The 23994-nt window shown below is 34.6% G+C and overlaps 2 protein-coding genes across 2 annotated transcripts in view; one reads left to right on the top strand and one right to left on the bottom strand.

Annotated features, from left to right (window-relative positions):
* The first annotated feature begins 1525 nt into the window (after positions 1-1525).
* nherf2 (NHERF family PDZ scaffold protein 2) lies at positions 1526-7962 on the top strand. Its single transcript, XM_073842545.1, has 3 exons — positions 1526-1553; positions 1847-2079; positions 4350-7962. Exons 1-3 carry the CDS (start codon positions 1526-1528, stop codon positions 4563-4565), a joined length of 477 nt encoding a protein of 158 aa, XP_073698646.1. The 3' UTR covers positions 4566-7962.
* Positions 7963-13170: 5208 nt separating this feature from the next.
* Positions 13171-23994, bottom strand: part of tnpo2b (transportin 2b) — a 28946-nt gene continuing 18122 nt past the window's right edge. The window contains exons 22-25 of the mRNA XM_073841909.1: positions 20460-20559; positions 20295-20369; positions 16314-16459; positions 13171-13299 (exon numbers count right to left, since the gene is read on the bottom strand). Of these exons, the coding sequence (XP_073698010.1) occupies positions 16352-16459; positions 20295-20369; positions 20460-20559 (283 nt within the window). The 3' untranslated portion in view covers positions 13171-13299; positions 16314-16351. The remainder of the gene's footprint in view (positions 13300-16313; positions 16460-20294; positions 20370-20459; positions 20560-23994) is intronic.

Here is a 23994-nt window from a genome sequence, read left to right as displayed (position 1 = left end):
GGATCGATTCCCAGCCCTAAACTTCACTCCTTCGGTAGGCTACCAGTGTCATTAGTTCATTAGTCTCAGCCTCAGACGTCACGCCCACGGAACCTTGGCAAAACGTCTGATGCATATGGTACACTTAATTGGAAACACTTCAGGAATATCGTAGTCGTCATCTGATTAGTTGAATTTGATCGGATATCCGGGAGACGCGAGTGCCGCGTTTATTTTCGGTCCACCGGGAAACAAAGCGCAGACTGATTTACTCGGCGTTTTGCTAAAATGTGCTTATGCAGACGCCATATTTGTTATGCACATTTGCGACGTTCGCTAACAAATTACTGACTTACTGCTTGTTCTCCCTCTTCTTGTTTAACCTTCAATGCTGGTTATTTCAATGACTGACTTGTTGCACGCCTGTCTGTACTTGTGGGGGAATTTCCATGCACTGAAACGTGACGCTGGACGAAACGAACTGTGATTGGTTGTTTGACATGTCGATCAAACGGCCTTATGGGCGGGCCTTGGCCAATGAAAGCTGCCATGAATTCCAGACCTTCAGCCGTCAGTCTGAAGGTCTGGCTACGCGAGACAACAAGTTAATTTTATTTTCGATATAGCGCCAGATCTCAATAGAAGTCATTTAAGGTTATCTTTCCTATAGAACAGGTCTATACATTGTTCTTTTATTAAACACACTAAACTGCCTTATGTTATTTATCTTTACACGAAGACATGTCATTTCTGTCTCTACATGGTTGCGCATTTACAATTACTCCTCCGCGAAAACACGGACGGGATCGCGCACTCCATTCATAAAACCCGAATCTACTATAGCACGGAATGCCACGTAAATTCGTCGTTTTTTGGATTCATACATCAAAAGTTGGTCTGTCACTTCATTCAAATCGCGGTATAGACTAGTGTCTGTGAAAACTGAAATGCAAAAAGACCATTTTAATCTGAATCCTGCATGTTCCATGTTGCATTTTTGGCATTTGCATCTCACATGAACAGATAAACTCAGTCTCCAAAGCTGCTGTGAGTGTCACTTTTACCGTTTCATTTGAGAAAACTAGCATTGTATCATACTGTACACACAGAAACTTCACGGCAACCTGTCAAAATAAAAGTACGGTGTAACATTTAACAGAACATTAGTCCTGTGTTACTTTTGTACAGTATAATGTAGGTGTTTATATATTCCTATTTAAATAATTGACATAAAACAATATATATAACCCCCAAAGCTGGAAACCTAGGGGAAACACTGGCTACCATAGATATATATACGTAGAGGAATATTTTTATCACACTGTACAACAATAATACTGTTTTTTTTTTTTTTTATAGTAAGGGCTAAGTTTAGGGTTGGGTAGGTGCAGACGTTAAAAAAACACAATCTAATAAGTAGAAAAACTTATCTCATTGTTAGTTAGTAAACACAAGTACACCTATTGAACATAATTTATTTTCATCACCAATTATCATAGCAGAACAGCTTTCTCGAGCAGTTTGTGATGCAGTTTGGAAACAGGAGATGAGCCCCTGGTCTAATGTGTCACCTGGTTTGAGAAACCCGTTCTCAAAGACTTACTTTTAGTCATTATTTGGGTAGCACACATATTCTGAATGCCTTTGGCAGAATTCAAATTAGCCATTTTAATCTAGATTAATCTAGATTAATTCCAAGATTACAGTGAGATTAATCTAGATTAAAAAATGTATCTATGCCCACCACTAATTTTTATCATTGTAGGGTGGTTGTGTACACAAACTGCCAACACACATTAATGTTCAAACAACATGTAAAAGTTAGTTTTGCACCCGATGACCCTTTTAAAATTAATTTTTTCAACAGAGGACTGTGTGGACGGGCCGATCATAGAGAGTCCCGAAACGACGCACAGCCCTGTTTCTGCTTCACCCGTCCCAGACATCCGCAAAATCTCTCCACCAATCATCAACATCACACTCACTGACCCACCAATCAGCAACGGCCCCCCGAGATACGAGAGTCACAGAAGCTCATCCTCTCGATCCACTTTATCAGAGACCAGCGCTGAAATCAGCAGCTTTGACACCAGCAACAAGGTGTGTGTCAGAAAAATCACTGTAACCTACGGCCTTCAGTGGCTTAGTTATTTAATAAATGGTGCGCATTACAAAAATAGTGTTCAAATCTTTATTATTATTATTATTATTATTATTATTATTATTATAGTTGTTTTGATGATCTTAATAATAACAAGCATGCATTTATATGATATATATAAATAATTGAATAATAATAAATATTATTGGTGGTGTTGTTGGTAACAATAATAATATTTTTTTATATGGTGTATTATTAACTATTATTAACCATAACTAATTTAATTAATGTTGTTATACAATAACAATAATAATAATTTAACAGTATAAAATATTGCATATTGTATACATATTGTTATTACCTAAATTATTATTATAGTTGATGTTGATATCAATAATAGTAATTTATTGATATTAATTTAATAATTATTATTTTGTTGTTAGTAACAAATTATATATATATATATATATATATATATATATATATATATAATAGTAATATATGAAAATTAAGAAATATAATAATTTCTTTATATGGTGTTCATTTTATTTCATTATAATAATTACTTAAAGTTGTTAATAATAATAATTAAATATGATATTATCAGTGATTGGGAAATGACAACAACAATAATAATAATAATAATAATAATAATAATAATAGTATTAGTAGTAGTATGGTTAAACAATTAGTAGTAGTATTTTAATGAGGTGTATTATTAATTAATGTAATAATAAATTATGATGAGTGTTGCTGGTAACAATAATAATTTAATAATATGATATATTGTTAATGAATTCAGTATTATTATTAATGTTAGTTTTAATATGGTATGTTATTAATTAATGTAATAAATTGTTATTGTTGTTGGTAACAATAAAAATTTTTCATTTTAATATATTTATTAATTGTTTCATTATTATGATTAACAGTATTTTAATATAGTATATTATTCATGTAATAATAAATTATTATTACTGTTGTTGGTTTACAATTTAATAAAATGATATATTATTAATTAATTATTTCATTATTATTATTATTATTAATAGTATTTTAATATGGCATGTTATAAATTATTATTATTACTGTTGCTAATAATAATTTGAAAAACTGATATTTTATTAATTCATTCATTCATTATTAATAGTAGTAGTATTTAATATGGTATATTATTAATTAATGTAATAGTAAATTATTATTAATGTTGTTGGTAATAGTAATAATTTGAAATTATTAATTATTTCATTATTATTAATAGTATGTAATAAGTCATTATTATTCCAGTTGCTGATAACAATAATAATAATTTGATATTATTAATATTAATATTATTAATATTAATTATTTCATTATTATTATTATGGTTAATAGTATTTTAATATGGTATACTATTAATTCATGTAATAAATGATTATTATTGTTGCTGGTAACAATATTATTGTTATATTATTAATTAATTATTTCAATATTATTTTTTTTATTATGTTTAATATGGTATATTTTTTATTAATGCAACAATAAATGATTAGTGTTGCTGATAATAATAATAATATGATCGTTTTATTATTATTGTTTAGTGATTTTTTTATTTTATCATATATTATTAATTAATTATTTCATTATATTACTTAGGTGTATTTCTGTAGCTCAAACAGTGCTATATGGCACTAGCAACAGCAACGTCATACGTTCAATTACCAGGAACGCAAGAAGAAATCGATACCTTGAATGCAGTGATCATTAATTGGATAGAATACTTAGAATGATATATTTAGATTAAATGTGACCCTCGACCACAAAACCAGTCATAAGGTTAAATTTTACAAAACTGAGATATATACATCATACGAAAGCTCAATAAATAAGCTTTCTATTGATATATGGTGTGTTAGGATAGGACAATATTTGGCCGAGATACATCTATTTGAAAATCTGGAATCTGAGGGTGCAAAAAATCAAAATACTGAGAAAAACACCTTTAAAGTTGTCCAAATTAAGTTCTTAGCAATGCATATTACTAATCAAAAATTACATTTTGATAGGTTTACAGTAGGAATTTTACAAAAAAATCGTCATGGAACATGATCTTTACTTAATTTCCTAATGATTTTTGACATCAATCATTTTGACCCATACAATGTATTTTTGTCTATTGCTACAAATATACCCCAGCGACTTAAGACTGGTTTTGTGGTCCAGGGTCACAAATATATTTTGATTAAAACAATAATGCATGCAAACTAAACCTTGTGCTGTGCTTTGACAGCTCACAGATTCTGACCAACACTCCAGCGACGACGGCCGTAAACCAAACCGAGATGTGAGATCTGAGGAGCGACCGCTAGATCCGTTTTGTGAGAGTGGTCTGAATCTGAGTTTGACCGCAGCAGAGGCCAAGCAGAAAGCCCGGGCCAAACGGTCCAACAAAAGAGCGCCCCCTATGGACTGGAGCAAGAAACAGGAAATCTTCAGCAACTTCTGAGCAGCGCACACGCCTGAAAGCTCACCTTAATTCTAGATGCCACCAACACACAAACCAGACCAAAGACATGCAGCGTAGACCAGATTAGATCAACCTCCTGACACAAGAGAGATTATCAGTCTTTTACGAAAAGATGAGTGAAAGTTTGGATTTATGCAGATCTGAGAGTATGTTTTGGACAGAAATGCAACAGGTTCTTGATGGATGTCATGTTATGGATTCAACTGAGCTTAGTTTGGCATTTTGTTACTAACATGTGTTTCGCATTCAGCCAGTTGGTTAATGCACAAGTTCGCTTTTTGAAGTCACTTCCTTGCCATCGTATTTCTACTCTTGTTCAGTGATACTATTGCAACAGCAGTTTGTAGAAATCAGAAAAATAGGAAGGAATGAAAAGAGAGTAAGAAAACATCATTACAAGACAGAAACAGTAAGAAGGAAAGACATAATGGCCTGGTTTCACAGACAGGGCTTAGGCTAAGCCAGGATTAGGCCATGGTTCAATTAGGATAATTAAGTAATTTTTATAAACATGCTTGCAAAAAATCCTTACTGATGTGCATCTTAAAGGGATGGTTCGGAGTAGAATTGACTTCATTGCTATGCACTCCGAAGCCCATCTAAATACCCCATCCGAAGTTTTTTTTACCTTAGTCAAACATTTATGGAGATATTAGAGTTTTTCGAATTGCTTGTTACAGGAGTGAATGGTACATGTGATGTATCTCGTAAATTGCACCACTAAACATGCAAGTAATCTTACCAAACTTGTACAGTAGTGTAAATAGGTTATGTACTCACAAAACGCTGCATCAGAACATGTGTAAGTCCACCATGAGTGTTTTAAAAACACGTTTTAGCCGATCCCTACTAGTCTCAGAAACTACAAATGGCAACACGTCGACGTCACTTCCCTGGTTTGAAAAAAGCACGTAAAAGTCCTCCTACAAGTTGACATGCACACAGATGTAGTAGGAGGACTTTTACGTGCTTTTTTCAAACCAGGGAAGTGACGTCGACTTGTAGTTTCTGAGACTAGTAGTTCTCGGGTAAAGCGTGTTTTTAAAACACTCATGGTGGACTTACAAATGTTCTGATGCAGCGTTTTGTGAGTACATAACCTATTTACACTACTGTACAAGTTTGGTAAGATTACTTGCACGTTTAGTGGTGCAATTTACGAGATACATTACATGTACCATTCACTCCTGTAACAAGCAATTCGAAAAACTCTAATATCTCCATAAATGTTCGACTAAGGTAAAAAAAAACTGGGGTATTTAGATGGGCTTCGGAGTGCATAGCAATGAAGTCAATTCTACTCCGAACCATCCCTTTAAACCTTGTCTGTGAAACCGGGGGAATGTAGGAAAGGCGAAGAGAAAGTGTATAAGCAATAGTGAGAAGCCAAAGGTTGCAGGTTCAAACCCTGGAAGAAAGAAGTCATGATCTTGCACCATTAGAGAAAATGTCCAGTAAGTTGTGTTGGTTGAGAATAAATGATGATCAGAAGAATAGACGGTGTCAAGTCAGAGATCTGACACCTGTGACTAGATGGAGACCTGATTGAGTTTGTCTAAATGCTAATATACTCTTAAATCCTCACAGCATTCACTATGAGCAGAGCTAGCTACACTTAAACTGTACTATCTTTATCTTCTCGCAAAACAGATCAAAAATATCGATGACATCATCCTGCACTACGGATTTTCGTCCAATCAGACACTCTCTAGAATTAGCATATTGACTGTGTCCCACGCTAAAAGAATATTTATGTATTTATTTTCTTGCCATTTTCTCATAAATGCTGGTTTAATATTTCTAAACAATACTGATGGTTTATTATATCACACATTTACAGAGTGTTTACAGACATTACAGTTCAACAGGCTGTCACTATCATACAGTTACTGTTGAAAGTTTACATACACACTGTGATTTGCAAATTGTTAATTATTTTACCAAAACAAGAGGGATCATATGAAATGCATGTTGTTTTTATTTAGTACTGACCTAAATAAGATATTTCACACAAAAGACATTTACAGTCCATAAGAGAAAATAATAGTTGAATTTATAAAAATAACCAAATTCAAAAGTTTACATACGCTTGATTTTAATACCGTGGTTTAGTTTTGTTTGTTTGTTTGTTTGTTTAGTGATACTTGTTCAACAGTCCCTTGTTTGTCTTGAACAGTTAAACTGCCTGCTGTTCTTCAGAAAAAAAAAATCTTAAAGGTCCCACAAATTCTTTGGTTTTTCAGCATTTTTGTGTATTTGAACTCTTTCCAACAATGACTATTATTTTTAGATCCATCTTTTCACACTGAGGACAACTGAGGGACTCATATGCAATTATTACAGAAGGTTCAAATGCTAACAGATGCTCCAGAAAACAAAAAACAAAAAAAACATTAGTTTAACATTAAGAGGCATTTTGGAGAATTTGAAGTTCACGGTAAATGTAACTTAATTTGTCTTCTAGGAAACATGTAGCTTCTAAAGGGCAGTACTAAATGAAAGAATATGATATTTAGTCAAAACAAGAAAAATCTACACATCTTTATTCTGTTCAAAAGTTTTCACACCCCGGCTCTTAATGCATGTTTTTTTCTTCTGGAGCATCAGTGAGTGTTTGAACCTTCTGTAATAGCTGCATATGAGTCCCTCAGTTGTCCTCAGTGTGAAAAGATGAATCTCAAAATCACACAGTCATTGTTGGAAAGGGTTCAAATACACAAAAATGCTGAAATACCAAAGAATTTGTGGGACCTGAAGGATTTTTTCTGAAGCGGGCAGTTTGACTGTTCAGGACTCATGCACAACTATCACTAAACAAACAAAAAAAACATTCAAGTATATGTAAACTTAGGTAAACAGGGTCATTTTTGTAAATCAACAATTTTTTTTCTCTTGTTGACTATATGTAAACGTCTTTTATGTAAATTAATTTATTCAGATCAGTGATAAATCAAAAATAACATGCATTTTGTATAATCTCTCTTATTTCGGTCAAATAGTTAACATTTTGCAGATTCTGCAGGGTTTATGTAAACTTTTAACTTCAACTGTATTAACCAGTCTGTTCGAGCAGTGAACCTCAACTGTTTTTGACCTCGGTCTTTATGTTGATTTCAAAATCAAAAGTAAAACATCAGTTCTAACAGCACACTAACACATGTACAAAAACCTAAATATATGTATTAAAATTGAATAACGTATGTATTCTGAACGCGTAAAGTAACACAACAATGTATTTGATTACAAAAAAAAATTAATATATTTACATCTGAGGCATGTGTTGTTATTTCAAGTCACTTTTTAGTTTCATTAATGTATATAAATTGTTCTTGTAACCTGTATGTCCGTTTCCTCATGTACTGGGCAATAAAGAGTATTTTAGACAAAAGTTCTCATTATATCTGTTATACTGACATGGTGCAACTTTTCGGTCTCTCTGAACCGTCGCAGTTCCTCTGTCGGCCGCTAGAGACACACAACTGCTTTTAACTATCTTTAACATGACAGATGAGAGCAATGAAGCCGAATGAAACCAACAACACATCTGATCCACTTCTATACCCCTTCAGATCATTTAGGATGCATATTTTATCTGTTACATATGCAGAAAGACAGACATTGCCTTATAGCCTAAATTAAAACGGCTTTCTTTGATAATCTCAGTAATGTAAGTATATTTGGATTATTTCCAAATATCGTCGTCTTTTCTCACCTTTTGTGATCTCTTCATCCTCCTGTTCTCTTCCACTGCCATTTTAAAAGAGTTTTACAGGAATTGCAACAGACGTGAATCCAGTTTCCTCTCAATGAAGACGAATTGTGTCAGAGCGGGAAACTTTCCACTTCAGAAATCTCTCCTCAGATGTTGAAAGTCAGTATTTAACCTAATCCAACCTAATCAGTATTTATTTAATCATAATTAATTAAAGTTAAATACAAGCTTACCACAGTTTAAAGCAAATATAAAGAGATAAACTAGGGAGTGGTGTCCGAATTCGCAAACGAATCGTTATTTGAACTGATTCAAATGAACCGATTCGCAACGTTCGAATTTAAAACTGTGAAGTGAGATTAGTACTTTGAATGATTAGTATTATTAAGATTCACATGATTAAAACGAATAACTTCGGAAATAATATAGTTAATTTTGTTGTTAACCATTAGGAATAGTATAACACAGTTATATTTTAGAATTCGAATCAATGATTCACTCCAATTTGCTTCAATTGAGTTCCCAATGCTAAATCTGCTTATTTATTCTTTTTTTTTTTTTCGGCGGCACTGTTTATTACCTGAGCTCACCAAACAACATCAAAAAACTAAATATCACTTAATTGTGTTATTAATCATTTTGCCATATTCCATTAAACCATTAAAATGGCAATTAAAACCTTGGTAAAAGTGTATTAAACAATTAATCATTTAGCCATATTCCATTAAACCATTAAAATGACTATTAAAACCTTGGTAAAAGTGTATTTAACAAATTATCATTTAGCTATATTCCATTAAACCATTAAAATGACTATTAAAAACCTTGGGAAAGGTGTATTAAACAAAAAAATACACATTTCATGTGCATTGCAGTGTATTTAATTACTTAAAATATAAGATAGATTAAGTGAATATAAGCTAAGTGGACTATTCTTTAAAAAAAGTTTAACCAAGTGTTTTGTATAGTAGCGCACACACACATGCCGCTGTTCCTGATGGCTCTGGTGTTTCTCTCGCATGTTTCTTCCTCTTTTCATTTGGTTAGTTCCAGCCCTCCTGGGTTTCACTTTAATAACGCCTACAGTCACACCACACACACTTAAACATCTCACCCTCTGTCACTGTACACACATTGATATGGGCTCTCACTCGGGTCTCATCGCAAAACACACTTTCCACCAAATCAAACTCTGTGTTAAAGTTCACACCAGGCCACTGGGAGTCTGACACATGTTGCGCTTTAGTTTGCACTACATTTCAACTTCATCTTGCAATGCACATTTACATGTAAAACTATTGATGAAACACGATTTTGGTGTAAAAATGTATAAAGCAAGTTATACGCACAAATACGGGTGCTCTGAGAATTCGGTGTGTAATTCCTGATACTGTTTGAGCTTCTTGTCATTCATGCGTGATTGCACAGTAAATATGATAGATGCGTTAAACCAAAACTTCCTGTCGTTGCTTGTCTGTTTCCTGTATGTGGGTTTGAAGCATGTGGGGTTATGCAGTGAGACAGTAGAAGCTGTTTTACACACACACACACACACAAAGCAGGGTCATCATCTCAGAGACTATTAAAACACAGACAGACTTCAGATGCACAATCGGTTCCATTCTTGATTGTATATCATCTTTATTATTACAGCTTGTTTACCTGATTGAGTGAATGACGTCCTGTGAAGATTGTGTCATGTTTGCTACAGAAAGACAGAGAGCTGGACTGAGAGACATTGAAGTACATCCTCAGATCTACAGGAACTATCCTCAATCTGCATTTTATATGTGAAACGGCACATAAAAACAATATTCATCAAGACAGCAGGTGACAAGAGGCACTTGATTCTGATCAGCACAGACAACTTGGACCATGTTTCGATGCTTCAAGGCAGATGCACGTCTTCTGAATCACTGGACTTTGCTGGAAATCATTACGACTTGTGGATTTTTAAATCCTGAGCTCAAATCCAAAATTTCCTGGCACAGACCTTCGGCCTGTTTTGATGGGTGTTGCTTTTGGTTTTCCCATGACTCAACATCCCAAAATCATTTCCATTGAAAATTTCTTGCCGTTATTTATTCTAAACTATTCAAGCTACAGCCACATCTGTCCCAACTAAACACTTGATATGGACACCGCAGAGGTCTGATTAACCATCAAAAAACAATAATTTACTTAAAGGGATAGTTCACCCAAAAATGAAAATTTGATGTTTATCTGCTTACCCCCAGGGCATACAAGATGTAGGCGACTTTGTTTCCTCAGCAGAACACAAACGAAGATTTTTAACGAAAACCGGTGCAGTCTGTCAGCCAAATAATGAACGTGGATGGGCACCAGACCTTTAAAAGTAAATTAAAACATGCACAGACAAATCTAAATTACACCCTGTGACTCGTGACGATATATTGATGTCCTAAGACACGAAACGATTGGTTTTTGCGAGAAACTCATCAGTATTTATATCATGTTTTACCTTTGATACACAGCCACGTCCATCTGTCCTGAGCACGAGTTCAGCATCCGGCTTGTTACACGTGTACGCGCTCTGGCGTAGAATACGCAAACGGCGGAAGCGATCTGTCGCATGTATACGACACTGATTGTTTACACAGAGCCAGAGATTGTGGGTATAGCGGCTATTCAAAATGGTAATTACTTGAGCTTATCCTGATTGTTCAAACCCATTTAAAGCTAAAAGATTACGTTTGTTTGTGCAAACTCATCCGGGACTTTTCACCGATTTCCTCTTATGGCGTTTACGTATACTACGCCAGAGCGCGTTCACATGTAACGAACCGGATGCTAAACTCGTGCTCAGGACAGATGGACGTGGCTGTGTATCAAAGGTAAAAAATGCTATAAATACTGTTCAGTTTCCCGCAAAAAAAACGATCGTTTCGTGTCTTAAGACATCAATGTATCGTCACGAGTCGCAGGGTGTAATTTGGATTTGTCTGTGCATGTTTTTAGAGTTTGAGTAAGAGACTCCAAACTTGTTATGGTTAATGTTGAGACTGTCCTCTATCTGAGTGCCAAATTTCATAATTTTTCCGCAAACGATTCCATGGATTGCCAAAGACTCAAGCAGAAGAAACAGCAGCAGAATAAGAAGATGGCCAACAGATGCAATAGGTGCCTAAGCTACAACACTCCAATTTTGGTGGTAGTTTTTAAGTTTGTCTTGGGGGACACAAAAGAGACACAAAAGACTTCTTCAGCTTGGTAAAAAATCATTTTATTTTTCCTGGCAAGGTAAAGAGAGAAAGGTGTGATTGTTTTTCTTTCAGAGTCTCAGTGCAGATTTCCACACGCAGCAATCGTTCTCCGCCTCGCCATCCTTCCAACTGTCACTTCCTGTCTTTGCTTTCAGCTCGCTCTTATTTCAAATCGTCCAACCAACAAATGTTGTCAACAAGAAAAAACAAGACGCATGATGAATCCAACAGTTTTATCAGTAAATTTACCAGCAAATTCCTTACAAAAAAAAAATCATAAAAATAGCGAAACAAAAAAAAGTGCATGACAAGCGATAATCCAAATTTGAGTTACGCATTTTGCTCAGACAGAATTTCAATGTTGTGAATTCGGTTCTAGGTAACCAAAATTAGCAATAGCAGCAAAACTTAAAAAGAACAAAAAAATCAAAAATTAACCTTATTGTTGTAAAACTATATTTGATATAGTTGTAGTTCGTTGGATAAGCTGATTAAATCACTAAATACCAAATATCAATATGGCATCAATATTTATCGGTACAAATACATTCATACACACACACTCACACTCACAAGCGCGCACACATCGTTGGTCACAGTTTACAGGTCAATAGGGGTCCAGGAGTCAAGTGTAAGGTACCTTAAAACAATTAACAACCTATTAACGCAGAATACACTTACGAAATGCAAATTACAACAAAAAAAATACATGGCAATGACACTAACAAAACACACTTAAAAGCTCCCAACACAGCTACCGTTACACAAGTCGCACACGCGTACACAACCGAACACATACAAAACGCAAATCATGATCGTTATACTGTGGAGTTTCCGTTCCAGCTCCTTCGCGACGAGACCGAATCGCTCGAAATCACGACAAGATTAAACTACGGTGTGATTGAAATCTGTAAACTACAATGAGTTTCAACAGCGAACACTGACCAAGCCCAGGAAAAAACTACAAGCCAACTACGCAAAGAAGTGAGAAGAAACGTCGGAAAATAAACGATACGGCATAAGAGACGCAAGCAGAGAATCGTGACGACAATCGGACAGAACGACGACGACAAAGCAGATGATGATGAAAACTGTGAATTCATAGATGCTCTCTTACTTACGATCAAAAACACAAATTCGCGATAGCGCGCTAACCATCTTTTTTTAAGCCGAGATTGTTCTCGTTTCAATAGTAATTATTAAAAAAAGAAAAACGACGCTAGTCTTTCCTAGATAGTCTCAGTGTTAAAGTCTGATTATGCTATTGCTACGGCAGCGCTGGCGCCGCAGGCCGCTCGTAGTTATTGCAACTTTATGTGCAAGTGTTTCTATGGTCAGTCTGCGTGTGAATGCGTTTGATTCTTATGCCTGGGATTAACTTGAGATTTAAAAAAAAAAAAGTCGTATAACAGTTGCTGTCTAGCTTCCCTCCCTAATCTTAATCTTTTTAGCGATTATTCCCAGATAACTGTCTATACCTCCCTCCCGTTTTAACCTACAACCTCCCTCCCGCTCTCTTAAGTTTGTTTTTCGCTCTCCCTCGGTTACGCTATCTCTCGTCTTCCCTACGTTTTTAGGTTTATTCCCCGTGATTGGGTGCATTCTGCAGTTAACTAGAGGAGTCCCCTCCCCCCTCCCACCCACCCACCCACCCTCATGGACACACAAAGGGCGTGGGATCTGTCCGTCAGGCGGAGCGGCCAATCGCGTCCCTCTCCCCCACGATCAGGGCAGTGCAATACACAGATGGATGAGTTCCCCCCTCCTAAAGGTTCAACTGAAAGAAAAACAGAGAGAGACAGATAAGAGTAAAAAAAAAAAACAATACACCTAATCTTATATACGTTCTTCACTATCCCGTAAGTGACTGTGCGAAAATTAAGGCCACATAAGCATCATCCACTGATGATGAAACAGACCAGTCATCTCTTTGACCAACTTTTGTTTTAACCGATTTTACATTTAGTTAATCTATCACTTTTAAAACAACTTTTATACATAATCCTTTATACATTTTTTTAATATCGAGTGAGTGGCTGTGGGCAAATAAAGCCAACAGGCAACAGGCCAGTAACCTCTTTTTTTTACCGATATTTACATTTACTTAATCTAGTATCGGTTTGACTGATAATTTTCTTTTAATACAAACACTTTTATACTTGTATTCTTTGATATCACTCAAGTGACTGTGTACAAATAACGCAACAACTGTCAATTATGTGACAGAGCACTAATTGGTTTCACCGATAAATAAATGTTTTTTACCGATATTCAAACTTTTAATATTTAATCTTTTAACATTTCAATGTTTGCCGTAATATTAGGAGATATAATCAGTGTCTGATAGTGATGTAATAGACTGACAGCTAAAAATTTCATCGGTTCTTTAACACCACATTTACCAATAAATATCTGGTCGTTTAAAAAACTTAAAATATTCTGAAATTACTTTAAATACCACAGGCAAACATTGTGCACATAGCATTTCAGGTTTAACAGTCTAAGCCCAAAACAAACTTTAAAAAAAAAAATTGGGACAACTTAGATTGTGAAACAATTTAGATCTATAAATATAATAACATCCGTAGTATATTTATTAAATAAATTTTTTCCCTTTAATATTGTTAATATTGTTTAACAATAGTTTGTTCCTTTTTATCTTAATGGTGTTATCTTTTTATTTTTGTAGCCAGAAACAATTGTCAAAAAGCAAAAATGTAAAAAGTATTTACAAATTTAAATGCCCTTTCTTCAAAGGGAACTTAACCCTCTTTTTAGTTGTGGTATATGGTCTCAGTCAAAATTACATTCAGATTAGTGTTTTAGGAAGCAAAACAAATTAGAATATAATAATACAAATAACAAAATTGTATATTATTGTTATTCATATGACAGTATTAGCCATATATTGTAAAACAATTGCACGGTAAAATAAATGAAAATGAATATTCATACATTATTTTTACTTTACACTACAATAAGCCTACTTTTTCCCTAATATCTACACTTAAAGGTCCCATATTGTACACATTTCTGGAGGTTTATTTTAGTTGTTAATGTCCTTAAGAATATATATTTGCAGTATAAGTGCCAAAATCCATCTCAATATATTTTTACAGCTGTAATATTTTTACTCTGTCAAAAACAGGTTGATTTTGGCCCATCTAATTAATATTCATGAGCCTTTCTTCTGATTGGCCTGTTGTTTTCTGAGTGACGCACAACCAGGCCAATCACAGGTAACTACGGTCATGTATGCTGTAAGCAAGCTCAGAGCAATAGAGAGAGCTGATACTCAAACAGGATATATCAGAATGATGATCATTAATGTTTTTTCTTTTTCAAACACCGAATGCAGTAAGCTACATAACTGTTGCTTCAGTAAAGCCCCTTTCACAATGCGCGCTGATTCTGGAAAATTACGGGAACGAGCGCTGTGTGAACAAAAGCCAGAGACATAAAGGCAGTGTTGTAGTGATGATGCACGTTATCATGCGACTCTTCACAACAAAAAATACGTGCAAAGTGGAATGAAGCGGCGATCAGGCAGAGCCAGCTCCTCACTATCAGCGCTGAAGCACAGTTTGTTCAGGTTAGTTTCAGTTTAGTGAAACGTACGCGTCGCATTACATCTCACATCCAAACGTCACATGTCTTTATGGGTTGTGTGTAAAGCACGCACAGATTCCGGAATACAACTGTGAATGAACCAAATTAAACAACTCCGGAACAAATCGTGGGACACATTATCTGTGTATTTACCGGAATGGCTGTGTGAAAGAGGCTGAAGTTGACGTGCCACTGGTCTCTTATATTCACGTTGTTCTGAAGCCTGTGCAATGATCGTAGCTTGACATCTATCGACTGAACAGGGTTTTCTCGACTTGTTTTCGTGTTGTTGCTCAATAATGGAATGGATGCGTTGTTGTCTGGGTTTGACAAAAGGAGGGTGGGAGGGTGGTTGGCGCTCGGGGCGGTGACTGAGTAGATCGGACGTCACATCGTTACGGAAGTCACAGCGGCTCGTGAAAATGAACAGCTACTTTAAGCAGGCTGTGTGCAGTTTACTGTGGATTGACTGTTTTGAAACTCATATGGTAGTTAGATAGCCCCTAGACCTTAGTTATCATGAAAAAAGCCAGGAAATTTTGATTTTGACAATATGGGACCTTTAAAAGAGATATTTTGAATTTAGACTGCAGCAACGTTACCTATTTAAATCGCTATCTGTCAGCAATTCATACTGCACTTCTAAGCTTTTATTTGAATGGAAATGGCAGTAGGGCTTTTATTTTAAATGTGTCTCGCTACAAATCTAGTAAACATCTGCCTCAAAAAAAGCAACTGGTGGTCGTTACAATCCCAAATGTGCACCAAAACAAACAGCACATGCAATAAACTGCATTCTCTGTGAACTGAGCTGTTCTGAGGCACGAAAAACACCGGATTACAAGCTGATCGCCTGAACGAAGTGCACACTTCGCTTTGAAATGTGCAGCAAAAACAGACTTAAAGGGATTAAGCCATATTGCGCTTTCAGTTTTAGTTTGACAAGATACTATGCCAAAGCACAACTTTAAAGACATTTTATCTTAGAATATTTTAAAAATATAGACTTAAATCTGCACTTTTTGCCTGGAAGACCTATATCGTTTCATGTGAACATGATAATATCAAGACAGTTTTGCTATTGCGATACCATGATATTGACAATATCATTAAATCCCTATTACCAGCAACAAAAAACACCTAGGACAGTAATTCTTTGTCCTAGCACATAAAAACACTAACCTGACAGCATGTGCTGTGTGTGAAGCAGAGGGGCGGGGCTACACGCCATAGCATGCAGAGAGGCGTTCCTTCAGGATGGGTGGGAACTGCTCTGAGAACTGCTGCCAGTTCTCCTCTCCAACCTGGTCCTTAAAACCATGCAGGATCTGCACAAAGACACAACCTCATTCAACAACATGTATCTTCAAACATTTCACTGTAATTTAACCCTCTGGTTGTGTTCGGGTCAAATTGACCCGAAAAAGATTTTCATTTTCCCAAAAATACTAGTTAATGTTATCGCCTTGGACTCAAATTTCCTTACTTTGTTCACACAGGGTATAAGTACTTCTCATAAAATTTTTAAAAAATTTATTTATTTTTTGTGGGTTTTATTTAACCTAGTCACACTCCTGGTGTTCCCGGTCAAAAATGACCGGACTCCAAAGAATTGCTTATAAATCTCTAATTTTTCTATATTTTCACCAAATATTGGATTCATTCTTTTTGGCAACTTGTTTTCTTTCATTTAGGACTGGTTTTGTGTTTCTATTTGCATCCAATTAATCGTAAGCCTCATTTATCTGAGAGTAGGTACCATGTTTTTTGAGTGAAAAAATCATTTTTTGTGAATAATTTTCACAATATGAAACAAAAAATTATAAAAATTTGCACTGTTTCCCACACTAATGTGCCCTAATGTTTAATCAGGAAGTTTGCTTTTAAATGCTTTTATTTTGTACAAAATTGCAAAAAGTCACACTTGTGGTGTTCCCGGTCAAAAATGACCGGACTCCAAAGAATTGCTTATAAATCTCTAATTTTTCTATATTTTCACCAAATATTGGATTCATTCTTTTTGGCAACTTGTTTTCTTTCATTTAGGACTGGTTTTGTGTTTCTATTTGCATCCGATTAATCGTAGGCCTCATTTATCTGAGAGTAGGTACCATGTTTTTTGAGTAAAAAAATCATTTTTTGTGAATAATTTTCACAATATGAAACAAAAAATTATAAAAATTTGCACTGTTTCTCACACTAATGTGCCCTAATGTTTAATCAGGAAGTTTGCTTTTAAATGCTTTTATTTTGTACAAAATTGCAAAAAGTAACACTTGTGGTGTTCCCGGTCAAAAATGACCGGACTCCAAAGAATTGCTTATAAATCTCTCATTTTTCTATATTATCACCAAATATTGGATTCATTCTTCTTGTCAACTTGTTTTCTTTCATTTAGGACTGGTTCTGTGTTTCTATTTGCATCCGATTAATCGTAGACCTCATTTATCTGAGAGTAGTTACCGTGTTTTTTGAGTGAAAAAAGCATTTTTTTATGAATAATTTTCACAAAAATAAACAAAATAATATGAAAATTTGCACTGTTTCTCACACTACTGTGCTTTTATGTTTAATCAGGAAGTTTGCTTTAAAAAGCTTTTATTTTGTACAAAATTGCACCAAGTCACATTTGTCAAAAATGTCCGGCCATTGAAAGTGAATGGGGGAGATCACAAAAAACAGGACCTTTATTTGAAATGGTTTTATTTTCTAAAAAGGGGCACAAATTAACACTTATACAGTTCCCTGTAAAATCTGACGATTGTGACACAAAAAAGAACACATTCAGATTATTTATATTATAACATTTTATGGAACAACAAACCAAAACTGTTATATTTCAGTTCCTGCAAACAGACACTGTCAAACTGAGACAATATCATGTAACAACAAATCTGACTATTGTGACAGAAAAAAAAACACATTAGCATTGCCATATAGAGAACCACTTCAACGAACACCTGGTTGTTGTTTGAACTCATGCATGCATTGACACTAGCATTATGTGTCTTGCAAATGGTATTTTTTTTTAAATTATTCACATGACTCTCAAATAAATTTTGCAAATGTTTGCTCTCCATTTGCAACAGACCATGGATGTTTTCACATCTTTTGGGGCACAAAATGTGCATCTCTTCATTTTCTCTCAAAACCTATTGTCATAATGTTTTAAATGTTCAGGAGCACAACATGCAACTGAACACTAATTGTGATTTTTTTTTTTGCCCCGATTTTCCACCGATTTACAGTCTGGAGAAACTGAGGATAGTTGCTGAAAGTCAGGGCAAATCTTCAGATTTGAGTCGATGGATTCCATAAAAAAATTGCGTAGTGTATGATGGTCACAGACTCCGAATTTTTAGCTTCAGACTTTGATTTCATCTAGTCGGAGGATAATCAAAAATGTTTGATATTTTTAGCCCATTTGAGAACCTATACTGTTTTCATTTGTTATGCGACTCATAGCAAAAAGGCGCACGTTTCTGCATGAGTTTGTTGTGATCAGACTTCAAAGTCTGCTAGTGTATTATCCTTATGTAGTGTATGATGGCCAGTTTTCCTCTGTCACTGTTTACAAAGTTGGTAAGTGTATGATGCCTATTGTTTAAAAAAATCTGTTCAGATTTTAAAAGTCATGTAGTGTATTCCAGCCTTTATGCTCATTCTTCCCCATTCATTTTCAATGGGCGGCCATTTTTGGCAAGTGTGACTTTGTGGAATTTTGTACAAAATTAAAGCAATTAAAATCAAACTTCTTGATTAAATATTAAAGCACACTAGTGTGAGAAACAGTGCAAATTTTCATATTTTTTCAACTCATATTGTGAAAATTATTCATAAAAAATGATTTTTTCACTCAAAAAATGAGGTGCCTACTTTGAGAAAAATGAGGCTTACAGTTATTCAGATGCAAACAGAAACACAAAACCAGTCCTAAATGAAAGAAAACAAGTTGACAAAAAGATTGAATCCAATATTTGGTGATAATATAGCATAATGTGAGATTTATAAGCAATTGTTTGGAGTCCGGTCATTTTTGACCGGGAACACCACAAGTGTGACTTTTTGCAATTTTGTACAAAATAAAAGCATTTAAAAGCAAACTTCCTGATTAATCATTAAAGCACACTAGTGTGAGAAACTGTGCAAATTTTCATAATTTTTTATCTCATATTGTGAAAATTATTCATAAAAAATGCCTTTTTTACTCACAAAATGAGGTGCCTACTTTCGGATAAATGAGGCCTACGATTAATCAGATGCAAATATAAACACAAAACCAGTCCTAAATGAAAGAAAACAAGTAGACAAAAAGATTGAATCCAATATTTGGTGATAATATAGCATAATGAGTGATTTATAAGTAATTGTTTGGAGTCCGGTCATTTTTGACCGGGAACACCACAAGTGTGACTTTTTGCAATTTTGTAGAAAATAAAAGCATTTAAAAGCAAACTTCCTGATTAATCATTAAAGCACACTAGTGTGAGAAACTGTGCAAATTTTCATAATTTTTTATCTCATATTGTGAAAATTATTCATAAAAAATGCCTTTTTTACTCACAAAATGAGGTGCCTACTTTCGGATAAATGAGGCCTACGATTAATCAGATGCAAATATAAACACAAAACCAGTCCTAAATGAAAGAAAACAAGTAGACAAAAAGATTGAATCCAATATTTGGTGATAATATAGCATAATGAGTGATTTATAAGTAATTGTTTGGAGTCCGGTCATTTTTGACCGGGAACACCACAAGTGTGACTTTTTGCAATTTTGTACAAAATAAAAGCATTTAAAAGCAAACTTCCTGATTAATCATTAAAGCACACTAGTGTGAGAAACTGTGCAAATTTTTATAATTTTTTGTTTCATATTGTGAAAATTATTCATAAAAAATGATTTTTTCACTCAAAAAACAAGGAACCTACTCTCAGATAAATGAGGCCTACGATTAATCAGATGCAAATAGAAACACAAAACCAGTCCTAAATGAAAGAAAACAAGTTGACAAAAAGATTGAATCCAATATTTGTTGAAAATCTAGCATAATGTGAGATTTATAAGCAATTGTTTGGAGTCCGGTCATTTTTGACCGGGAACACCAGGAGTGTGATTGGGATCTGAACACAACCATTAAAGCAACTCCACGTGTGTCTAACCTTGTAGAACATGTCCCTCAGGTCATCTTTAGGGTTGACCCAGGAGGCCACCGCATCACAGAAGAAGATGAAGTCCTAAAGGAGAGACAGGTGGACAAAAATGAGTGATGGAGGAAAAAGTAACATCATGGTTAATCACAATAGAGTTGGAATATCAGAACTGACCTGGACCACACCGCCAGGATTCACACCAATCATCACGCAGATGCCTCTGAAAGCAGAGTCCTTTTCCTCATTGTCTCTGATGTTCCGTAATGATGTGCACCTGTGAAAAGAAAAATCATTCACATTAGTTAAGCCTGTCTTAAATGTATTCACTGCAGAGGCGGAGAGAAGTATTTTTTTACTTTACTCAAGTAAATTTTAAAAGTATCTGTAGTTTATCAGTGTTTTTCGAAAACTTCACTACATTCCAAAGCATAATGCCATACGTTTTACTGCACTACATTTCATTAATAAAAGCTTAAGTGTTTGTTTTACCTTAAAGGGGAGATACTGTGGGCAAAAACAGAGTTTTTTTCCATGCACCTGTCAAATTTGAGATTTGGGCTTTTTGCTTTTTCATAAAGTGTTTTTTCAGACTAGTGGAAAGAAAACACCCGAATGACACTGTTAAGTGTTTATTTTATAGCACTTTATCTATTTGTGTCAATAGATTTCAATTACCATACATTTTTAAAGGCCGTTTTCTCAAAATGAGTTTTTTCTCCTACACTGAGCCATAAATCTCCACTTCAGTAGCACTTACACACACCAAACTTTACATTTTTATTCCTGTCTATATCCTGAAGGTTTTTACAGAGAAATTTATTCATATACAATTAACTTTATTTTATACATTTTACTCACCCACAAATAGCAAAAAATAAAATTAAAAATTCATGGTTTTCTGTCTGTTCAAAGTTTTTCTTCTGAATTATGGAGTAACAAAATGAGATACCCCTTCTGTATGAGAAATCCCTTCTGTAAAAACATTTGACTCTAATATGTCAAAAAAAAAAATTAACAAGAATTTCAAAATTGACCTTATCCAGTGTTTAGATTTTTGTACTAGAAATGTATGCAAATAAGTATATATTTCATTAAACAATGCCTCATTTGCATATTAAAACCTAACATTTTAGAAAACTTCTAGTACAAAAATGTTCGCAATTATCAATGTAATCAATAATCTGTGTAAGTAAGGTAATATCTATTAGTTAATTTGTTTACCCTATTCACCTGCAGTGTCTCATCTTAATACTGAATAAGTTAATAAATGTAGTACTTTCTTGTACTTTTACACTTAAGTAAAAGTAGTAATAGATTTCTAATGTAATTAAGTATTAAATCATATTTATTATGAAAACTAGTGCAGTAAAAAGTACAATATTATGTTTTGGAATGTTGTTAAGTAAAATTTTCTAAAGAAAAACACTCTAGTAAAGACACTTTAAAGTAAAAGTAATTTTACAGCAGATTATATTAAATATTGGACATTTGAATGAACAGCTATGCATCAAAATTTTAACCAAATTTCCAAGTGGTTCAATTTGGGCCTTGAAAAATAAAACGACGAAGCAACCAAATAATAATAAAGTGCAACTTTACACTGTAATTATATAAGTATGTGACAGATTTCACTGCCTTTAAATTTGGGCCTATGTTGACCAGTCATTGGCATGTCTACTCTGCCCAAAGGAGCCCTCTCCTTTATGCCTACATGTTTGGCAGCAAGCCAGCCGGGTACCCAGTTTGTTTCAGCGCGCGCGAACGAACACCACCTGACTTGATATCGCTCAGGTCAACTTATAAATAAACCAACGCAAATTTTAGAAGAAAGGTCTGCACTGAACACAAATTGAAAATGTATCTAAAAATGGGCTCGAAAATTTAATACCTCGTCAGACGACGTTTATTACTTTTTAATACGTTTTAATGCCCTTAATTTTAGCAAATTTTATTTACTACCTTTTACAACCCCGCGGACTAGGGTTGCATCGATCCACGCCGATCCAAGCTTTTTGAACGGATTGGATATCGGTGATGCGTGACCGATCCAAATTCGATACCGTTACCAGAATTTGATTAAATAAATAGCAAGAAATAAGTCTACTGTAAAAACTATAATAATTCATACAAGAACACAATTATTTTAAAACACTGCCTTAAAAATAAAATATTTAAAATGTGTTGCGCTGCTTACACAACCACATGTGATGTGAATGTGAGAGGCGAGTTCAGAGGGAACTTTCACATGCAAAGTCTACCTCAGCACGGTAAACATGTCCCTGATTTGGAAATATTTTACTCTTGATACAGCAGCTAGTAGCACTGCAAATTGTACTATTTGCAAAGCCAAAGATTCAAGAGGTGGAAGTAGTGTTTCGAATTACAACACCACAAATTTAATCAAGCGTCTTCAAAAGCATCACGCAAAAGAACACAAGGACTTCGAACCGAGTGACAGCTTTTAATACTTTCTTTGTAAATGCTTTGTAAGTGAGATATTGTTTAATACAGCAGTTAAATAAGAAGTTATTATTAAATGACTTGCACTGTCTGACTATAACACTATTGCCTGATTTTGCTCTATTTCATCATCAAAAGTAGCCTGAAACAAGTCACAACTGAGCCGCTGCGTATATCCATTCAAACACAGCTGTGTTTCGTTTAAAAATGAACGTGCGTTTTTAAACGAATCTAGTGAAATGATTCAATTTCCCATTCAAACAGAGAGTCACTTGCTTTATTCATGAATGAACCATCCGTTCGAACGAATCGAATCAATGAAATTATTCAGTAATTAAATCAGTGTCTTGCTGGCAGATCTGTTCAGTTATTTATATCTGTAATATTTCTGTTTTCAAAATGTTATTTTCAAAACATTAATCTTAATATGAATTTATGAATTTGATTGCACTCATGCATGTCTCTCTTTTCCCCCCTTTTTTATCCAACAATGTGCAAGCAGATTTGGTGTTTCTTTCTTTACCTCAAAGCAAATAAATCTTAATGACAAAGTGAATTGTAGTGTTGGGCGATATGCTCAATTTTCATATCGCCCTATCGTCAGCCAGAGAGATCGCCTATATACGATACTATCGTGCTAATTTAATTAAGTATCTATGTACTAAATTCCTTATTCGTTTGGTAAAGGTAGACTTGCTATTGGCATATGATTAAGTTGTGCGTGTACAGAGCGCTGACTGTAGTTCTGCCGGAGTTGTTCAAGTTACTTTCGGTTTCATTCTCTGCTATCTTCAGTGAGTGAGTTGTAGAAATGTGCTTGCATGAATGTAAATGAATGAATCTTTCTTTACCCGTCATATTGCGATAATGTTACCACTGTATGTCTGACCGTTGTCATCAGTTCTTGTTGTAGTTCAGTCCATAGAATGTGGAGAAGTGATGCGCGTGTAATTCACGTGTGTATGTTTAGCGCCATTTGATCGCATCGTAATTCTAATTAACATAGATGCTACTGAGATGAATGTTTATGTTTACTATATACAGACAGATTATGATACATCGTAATTAATTCAGCCTGAACCACGTTTTACTACCTCTGTAATCCTAATGACTGCAATGCTAATATAATATAACACTCCCGTTAGAATCTCTAGTTAATCTATCACCTTAACTGTATAATGTAAATCTCCCATTTTCACTGCACGCGGTGCGTTAAGGCGACGTGGCCTCTCTATGCGTGTTTATACCG

This window comes from Garra rufa, chromosome 6 (genome assembly GCF_049309525.1).
Source record: "Garra rufa chromosome 6, GarRuf1.0, whole genome shotgun sequence".
NCBI lineage: Eukaryota > Metazoa > Chordata > Actinopteri > Cypriniformes > Cyprinidae > Garra > Garra rufa.
This window is presented reverse-complemented; position numbering and strand designations above follow the sequence as displayed.